General features: G+C 57.1%; 1 protein-coding gene across 1 annotated transcript; it reads left to right on the top strand.

The window, feature by feature from the left end:
- The first annotated feature begins 2,158 nt into the window (after positions 1 to 2,158).
- Positions 2,159 to 3,667, top strand: GOLT1A (golgi transport 1A). The gene is made up of 5 exons (XM_075722485.1): positions 2,159 to 2,183; positions 2,835 to 2,926; positions 3,035 to 3,213; positions 3,379 to 3,442; positions 3,629 to 3,667. The coding sequence occupies exons 1-5, from the start codon at positions 2,159 to 2,161 to the stop codon at positions 3,665 to 3,667; spliced, it is 399 nt and encodes a 132-aa protein (XP_075578600.1).
- Positions 3,668 to 8,661: the final 4,994 nt, after the last annotated feature.

Here is an 8,661-nt window from a genome sequence, read left to right as displayed (position 1 = left end):
TGGAGAAGTGGAATCCCGCGCTGGGGCGGGCAAGGCGGATGGGGCGAGGAGCTCGGCGCCGTCCCTCCTGCCGCTATTCCCCTACCTGCTCCTGCCGCCCGCCGGGACCCCTGCCCCGTGCTCCCCCCCTGCATCCCCATCGCCCCCCACGCACCCCGTTTAGCAATACTGGTAGGACCCCAGGAGCCCCGAGTGCCGCTCCGCTCCCAAGCCTCCCGCAGCCCTCTTAGCTCATAAAGCTGGCCCTTTATTTTGCTATTACATGCCTTAATATATGTTTTATGGAAATTATACATTTATAATATATATCTATATTTGTTTTTCTCTTCTTTTCTGGGAGGTACTGTTTTGTGCTAATCTCTCCGCGGGGTTGTTAGCACCAGCCCTGCCAATGAGTTACAAAAGCAGATTCTTTGCCAATTTATCAGAGAAAAAAAGGAAAAAAAAAAAAAGAAGAAAAAAAAAAACCTATTTAAAATATATATATTTTTTCTGCTTTTATTAAAAGCAAATTTATTTAAAAATAAAATATAAAGAGACTGTAAGTTTTAAGAGATGACGTGTTTATTTCCCTGTCCCTGAGTGCAGCGGCGTGGCGGCCGGGGCGGGCTCCCCAGCTCGTGTAACCGGGGCAGACCCCACTTACACCGGCTGTGGGGACACCGCCGGGGACGTGCCGGGGACCGCGGTGCACGGCTGCAGCCCACGCAGAGCCCGTGCTGCCCGGCGGGGAGCCGAGCAGGCACGCAGACCCATGGGCAGCAATTCCTCCCGTCTCTGGGGTCGGAGGGGATGAGGAGCATCCCGGTGCTCCTGCCCCTGGCATACCCGGAGCCACCGGCGAGCTCCGGCTCGGCCGTACCGCGTTGGCCGGGTCTGAGCCTTCCCCAAGGCGTGCACCGGAACCCCACGGCCGCCCTAGTGTGGAACCCGGTGGTCATTGGTTTGGTTTGGTTGTTGTTGTTTTGTTTTTTTTTTAAAAAAAAAAAACTTATTTCTTAATTTTATTTTGGTTATTATTTTTCATAACACTTCATATACCAGTGACTTGTAACCGAGAAAGGATTTGCATCGGGACGAAATCTATTTATGCACTGGGGAGGGTGGGAAGGGAGGCATTTGTTTTCTGGGTTTTTTTGCTAGTGTTAGAGAAATAAAAGTATCTAAGAAACAACAAGGTGTCGGTGTTTTTTGTCTAGAGGTGCCCTCAGCTAACACTTCAATATTAGGCTGGAGAGGCAGCGGACGAATGGCTGCAGCATTTCAACCCTTCAGGAAGGGTCTTGCCTTGCCCACAGCTCACTGCGGGCACCTTCTCCTCCCTCGCCCTGTTTTGGGGGGATCGTTTGCCCAGTGGGGTTTATTTTAACTGTAGCTGCTCAATAGCCAGCCCTCTTGGAGGAATAAAAAACCCCACATTTGTACTCGGCAAGTTTGTGTAGAGCCAAGGAATGAAAGCGGCTCATTTGTAAATGTGTGGAGCTGGTCCCTGCGGACTTTCCCGAGGGATGTGGGTGTAGAGGTCCCTGGGGGGTGGCACGTGCCATGCGGGGCCCCTGCATCAGCCACCGGCAGCAGGTCTGGCTGAGCCATCGGCGCTGCACTGGGCAGCAAACCCCGGGAGCCGGGGCTTGCACGGGGCTGGGGCTTGCACGGGGCTGGGGCACGGCGGGTGCCGAGCTCCCCCGTCCCGCAGGGCTGTGAGCTGGGAGCGTCCCTGCCCCATGCGATGCACCGGTGATGACGCTGCAGGGAGCTGCGCATGCAGCACCCAGCGCCCTGCAGGGCTCCCTCCCAGCCGGGGGCTCACGGTGCCCCAGGTACCACTCGGACACCCCAAGGGACACCGCAGCCACGTGCATCCCCCTATTTTGGGGATTGCTCCAAGCCATCCCTTCCCAGGAAGGACGTGCAGGCTGGGGCAGGACCAGGCAGGGACCCACGGCCACCGGTCCCTCCATACGTCAGCCTGCGGCGATGCCCGGCCACCGCATCCCTTCCGAAGGAGATGCTGCGGGCGCGGGGCAGGTGCTGCCGGGCTGTTAATGATTTGCAGGATGACGTGGGGACTAAAGGCCTTTCCAAGGGTCACTACTGGAGAGGCACGTGGACGGGCAACCGCCCTCGCCCGGCCTCGCCCAGCCCCGTCGCCGGCAAGATGGTGTCTCTGACCGACTTCCAGCGTAAGCGAGCGGGCGGGCTGGGGTGGCCGTGTCCCGGCGGCGATGCCCGGCCCCGTGGGACCAGGGCGCGCCGTGGGGATGCTCCACGGTGCCCAGGCGGGGCTGGAGGCTGCTGACCGGGGTCATCGGGGCAGGGAGAGGGTGCAACAGCAAGCCCCATCCCTGGGGCGGGGGGACAAGGGGAGAGCTCTGCTGGGACGTGGGGACCAGGCAGGGCTGTGCGCGGGGACCAGCACCACGGGTGCCGCAGAGCCGGGTTTGCCCTCACCCTCTGCCCCCGGTCTGCATCGGGAACAGCAACGGGGAGGTGCCTGGCTCGTCCGGAGAGCATCGCCAGCTTCTCCCACCGGCTGCCTGCACCGACACCCGTCGTGCCACTGTTCAGAAAAATGCTAGTGACAACCTTCCCGTTTATTTTTTTTTGTGGTTTATTCTTTATCTGGCAGCCCAAAGGAATTTCTGGGGTACCTGACAGTCTCCCCAAGGCTTGGGCAGGGGGAAAGGCTGTTTCTAAGCTTTGGAGACAAATCCAAACCACATTTCTGGGAGGGAATGGGCCAGGGAGGTGCTGAGGAGAGCAACCGCAGCCCAAAGTGGGACCTCAGCTGTGTGCCCGAGCCCCCGTCTCAGCCCTCCTCCCGTCCTCCACAGGGATCGGCGTGGGACTGGTTGGCTTCGGCCTCTTCTTCATCCTTTTTGGGATGCTCTTGTACTTCGACTCGGTGCTCCTGGCCTTCGGGAACGTGAGTACAGTGGGGCCGGTGCTCCCCACAGCAGGCACGGATGCCCAGGATGGACAAAGGCTCCATCTGAACAGTGCTTCTCTGACCTGCTCCCCTTCATCCTCGCAGATCCTCTTCCTCTCCGGCTTGGTCTTCATCATTGGCTTCAGGAGGACCTTCACCTTCTTCTTCCAGCGGCCAAAGCTGAAGGGCACCAGCTTCTTCTTTGGGGGGGTCCTCGTCGTCCTCATGCGGTGGCCCCTCCTGGGCATGCTGCTGGAGGCTTACGGCTTCATCACCCTCTTCAGGTCCGTCCCGCAGCACCCGGCTCCCCGGCGTGGCATGGGTGCCCTGGGCTGGCAAATGGGAGCTGGGCAAGCCTCGTGCCCTGCAGCCCTGGGCAGAGCCCCCGCTGCTCCCATCCCGGTGAAATCCTGGCACGGGGTTTAACAGAGACCTTTGTTTTGCTACAGGAGTTTTTTCCCCGTGGCTTTTGGGTTTTTGGGCTCGCTGGCAAACATCCCCGTGCTGAGCAAGGTGAGCAGGGCGCTGGGCACGGTTCTCCTGGGCAGATATGACCCTTGGGATTTGCAGTCCTTGGGTGATATCAATCCCGATCGCCATGGTTGGGACCGGACAGAAAAGGTCACCACGGTCTCTCCGCAGCCCCCCGAGGGTGCGCTGGAGGATTTTACTGCTAATCAGGATCTGTCCCTGTTGCAGCTCTTGCAGAAGGTGGGAGACAGCAGCTCCATGGTGTGACCTGCAAGACGGGCCGAATCGCTGGAGATGGTTCAGCGCAAGTGAGCCCTGGGTCCGGCTCTCCTGCGGTGAGCTGTCGCCTCTCTCGGCCCCAGGACCCTCGGTGCCGGCCAGAGCCACCCTCGCTGCGGGGACGGTGCCTCGCTGCCCCACAGGGCTCCTGTGAGCAGCTCCTGAGAGAGGCTCTGCACACCAGACACTGTGCCAGACAGGCTTCTGGAATTATTAACGTTATTTTATTCTTTTTGTCTTCCCCTGTTGAAAGATTTAATTAAAAAATGTGTCTGAGACCAAACTCAGACTGTGCTCCTTTCCTGTGGCTCAGGGCTTGCTCCAGCTCTGGAGAGGAGAGGAGCAAGTGTCACCAAGCACTAAGAGGAGCTTAGTGTCACCAAGAGGCATCATGGCCATGGCTGGAGATAGCACCGGGACCTTCTCATGGCCATGGCTGGAGGTGGCACCAGGACCTTCGCATGGCCATGGCTGGAGGTGAAATGGGGACCTTCCCATGGCCATGGCTGGAGGTGAAATGGGGACCTTCCCATGGCCGCAGCTGGAGGTGGCGCAGGAACCTTCCCATGGCCATGGCTGGAGGTGACATGGGGACCTTCCCATGGCCGTGGCTGGAGGTGGCGCAGGAACCTTCCCATGGCCATGGCTGGAGGTGAAATGGGGACCTTCCCATGGCCGTGGCTGGAGGTGGCGCAGGAACCTTCCCATGGCCATGGCTGGAGGTGACACAGGGACTTTCCTATGGCCATGGCTGGAGATGACATGGGGACCTTCCCATGGCCATGGCTGGAGGTCGCACAGGGACCTTCCAGTGGCCACGGCCCTGGCTGCCCTGGCCACGAGCGCTGGCCAGTGCGGGCAGCCCTGGCTCGCAGGCAGTGGCCGTGATGCTGCCTTCCCAAGCGTCCCGGGGGGATGTGGGCTGCGGAGAGCAGGGCCCAGGGAGCCGCGGGAGAGGGCAGGGGAGGTTAGGAAAACACCCATTAAACCACATTAACATTTCATGACCTGATCGGGGGAGAGTAAATTACCCCGTTCAAATTCAGCAACCATGAAAAAGCAAATGACATCCGGGGTTATTAATTAATTGAGAGATACTGGGGTGGGAGCAGGGCCTGGAGCAATGACACAGAGTTACAGTGCTGATATCTCTGAGCATTACGGGCCAGGACTCGCATTTCCCGTAGACCTGTTTCCTGCGGGATGCGGCCAGGAGGGAGCGGAGCTGGACCCGCAGGCTGTTGCCTGGAGGGATGGAGCTGGTGGGAGCTACGGCGGTGGTGGGCACCAGGATTGCTCTGCCAGGGTTTGAGCCAGGGGAACATCTCCAGCACCCTGTGCCCACCCCAATGCCAGCATGGGTGCTGGCGGGGGCTGGCTGCCTACCCATGCCCCCGGCGTCTGCACCACTCCGGAGATCCACGGCTTATGCTCCACAGAGGGATCCGGCCCCATCCACTGGCATTCAAAGTGCCTTTTCATCTGCCACACATCCTCACAGCCCCAGCACACCTTCTGGGAGGGCGATGCTGCTTTCCAGCCTGTTTCTGCAGGGACAAAAGGGGCTGGTTTGGCCGGCTGCTGGGGGTCCCATCACGTGGCATTGCCCACCGTGTCCCCCCTGTGTCCTCTCTGCAGCTGATTTGGCCTCAAGAACTGATTTGGCCACAAGAACTGTTCAGGCCCAGATACATCAGGTGCTTTTAAACCCTGCCCGTGGCAGGACCTGTGCTGCTGGATGCTCTGGAGGACGAGCGTCCCCCAGCGCGAGGGGCCGGCTGCTCGCAGGGAGACCTTCACGGCAGGCAGGAATCCGAGGACAGTGGGGAGCTCTCCTAGCTTAACGTCAGATGATTTTAAAGGAGCTATTTTGTTCGGGCTGCAGAAACTCCTCTCCCCAGGAGCACAGCCAGCACTGCCGGAGAACTGGTTGGATAACTCAGCGGGTCTGTGCGATCAGAGACACAAGCTAGATGGATGCGAGCCAGGTTTCTATGAGCACTTGGGAAGCTGGGTGCAAGCAGGAGTTTAATTAAACCAAGGCAATCACATCAAAGCCGGTCCCTGTGCAGATACCCTTCTTAACTTGCAAGAATTAATTAATGAGTTTGAGTTAAACCTGTTCCCTCTTGATTGAAGCGCAGCCTGACTGAGCTGGTGGCAGGGCCTGTTGGCACTTAGCAGGTACTGCACCGGTGCCCAGGTTTGCAGTGGGTTTGCACCAGGTGAAAGCAGAGCTGGGAGCAGCTCTGACAGCGCAGCTGATGTGGGGTAACTCATGTGGGCACCCAGACCCCAGCCCCAGCAACCAGCTTGAGCCCTGGGTTACAGCGGACGAGCTCCCCGGCGGGTATAAATCAGGGCAGCCCCCCCAAGGCTGGGCATGGTTGCTCTGCATCCCTGGGGGGTCTGGCTCAGGGGAAGCGCTCCCTTGCTGCTGCTTGGAGGGGCTGCCTTTACTTGGAGTGCAGATTGTGGTGGGAGGCTTTCAAGAGGGGGAAAAAAATAAGAGCTAGCAACTTCCTAGCATGAGCTTGGCTGTGGGCAGGAGGAGGGTAGAGGTGGGTTGAGTCCTGCTGGTATCAGGACCAGCTTTGATGATAAAGCAGAGGGGTTTGGAGCAGAGCAAGAGCTAGGCAGCTGCTTGCAGAGGAGAGGTGGGAAAGGAAGCATGGACTTGGACATGGACGCAGGTAAATGAGAGCTGCAGCCTCCCTAGCGCCTCGCTGCAATTCCTGACTTTGCTTCACCCCAGCTGAAAACTTTGTCTGTAGAGCAACTTTTCCTTGGTCAAGCTTCATCTTCAGGGCTTCACCAGAAGAAAGAGGAGCAGTCCTGGAGACTTCACATGCAGGATAATGCGAACCCTCCTGTTTAACGTCCCCATCCTCACGGCAGCGAGCACGGATGAGCATGGTGTGTGTCCCATCACTTTGCCCTGCTGGGAAAATCAAGCCAGGATGGAACATCGTCCCTGGGCGGCAGCTCCAGTCTTGGGCTCTTCTCCCAAGTAACCAGCGACAGGATGAGAGGAAATGGGCTCAAGCTGCATCAGGGGAGGTTTAGATTGGATATTAGGAGAAATCTCTTCATGGAAAGAATCGTCAAGCATTGGAACAGGCTGTCCAGAGAGGTGGTGGAGTCCCCATCCCTGGAGGCATTCAAAAAACAGGCAGACATGGCACTTTGGGACATGGTTTAGTGGGCATGGGGGTGTTGGGTTGATGGTCGGACTGATGATCTTAGAGATCCTTTCCAACCTTAATGATTCCTAGTTTTTATCTTCATTAAAAAATAATCCAGCCACCAAGCCAGGAAACATGAAATTATGACTCTACGCTTAACTGGTTTAGTGGTGGACTTGGTAATGTTAGGTTAATGGTTGGACTGGATGATCTTAAAGGTCTTTTCCAACCTAAATGATGTGATGATTCAATGATTCTATGCTTCCCATCAGGCTCCAAGGTGACCCTGGGGAACCGCTGTCAGCTGCCTCTGGGTCGGAGCAGGCAGCAGCAAGCCGGAGCCGGCGCTGCTCTCCCCAGCCTGCGTTTCTGAAGCTTATTGCAGGGGAATGTTTTCCCTCTGGTTCCGTAAATTGCGATTTCAATGTGCCGTGCCAGAGCAGTTTTGGTTTTAAGCAAACACTTTGGGTGAAGCCCCGGCTCTGCTGACGTCAATGGCCGAATTCCCCCGGTGTCGGTGCCATCCAGAGCTTCCTCTAAGTCGTTCCCAAAAGTTGCTTTTGTGCTTGAGCTTTTCAGTCACCTGGAACAAAAATCTTCTCAAGTCTTGTGTGTTTTTACTACCAGCCAACTCACCAACTAGGAAAGTGTGTAAAATGTGTGGGAAGGACAGAAACGCATCTACCTTTTTTTTTTTTTACTGTTTTAAAAGATCCGTCAAGAAATAAGGCTATTTAGTAAAACTTCCTAATGATTCTATTTAGAGAGGGAAATACTTAATATTTCAAATTTTATTTTAAGAAATGCACTTCTTCAGCCCAACACTAGAGAGGAACACATTTATCTCACAGGAGAGCATTTGTTTCTCTCTGGAAAGCATTTTCTTCGAATTCACTCTTAGCTCAATTGTTTGGCTCCTTGAAAGCAGGCAGGGAAATAACTTAAGAGCGTTCCCCTGCTATTTCCAGATGAGCTGCTCTTTATAGGATACGCAAGTGTACGAAACCCCGGCCCTTTGCAGCAAACTGCAGCAGGTTTCCCCCAGCAGCGCACAAATCGAGCGGGGAGATTGCAGCCTTGCCTGATGGCCTGTTGCCTTCAGTCGTTGCAAATTCAGGTTAAGTGATGCTTTGGTTAGAACTGCCTGACGCTTCGACGCTGTGTGGGAAGAGTTCAGCATCCTCCCTGCAGATCTGGGTCTCCTGAAGGGTCCCAGAGCTGGCTGATGTCCCTGCAGCCGTCCTTGCCGTGCTGCCCTGCAGAGCCTGGCTCTCCGCACGGCTCCTGCTCCAGCCCTTGGAGCCAGCGGAGCAGCGCTCCTTCTCCCTCCCCTGCTTCCTCTAACCCTGTGCACAGACGCACCCTTTGCAGGTCATGTAAAGCCCCGTGTCAGGTCTTTCCATCGCTGCTCCCATGCACCAGCTGCTCATCCCGGCTCGCTGCTGGCGGAGGTGACTGGAAAATGCCTTGCGGGGATTTTCCTTGCATGGGGGAAGGTGCCCTGTGCTGAGGGGCATCCTCGAGCCCTGGTGCTGCCAGCGAGGCAGGTCAGCCTCGGGGCTAGCACTGGCCACTGCAAGGCAACAGGCCTCGGTTCTCTGATGGGCTTGGGGAAGTTGGTTTTGCCTGTTTATGCCTTGGTTTCCCTTCCAAGGGGGTTGTGGCAGGGAAGGGCTGTCTTCCTCCGGGACCAGAGCGGGCTGGTGCTGCCTTTTCCCTGGTACCCGCAGCCCTCTGCCCTTCCCAGCTGCATCCCACCCTGGCTGCCCCACGGGAGAGGAGTCCGTCTGTCCCTCC

Source organism: Pelecanus crispus, chromosome 17 (assembly GCF_030463565.1).
Source record: "Pelecanus crispus isolate bPelCri1 chromosome 17, bPelCri1.pri, whole genome shotgun sequence".
Classification (NCBI taxonomy): Eukaryota; Metazoa; Chordata; class Aves; order Pelecaniformes; family Pelecanidae; genus Pelecanus; species Pelecanus crispus.
This window is presented reverse-complemented; position numbering and strand designations above follow the sequence as displayed.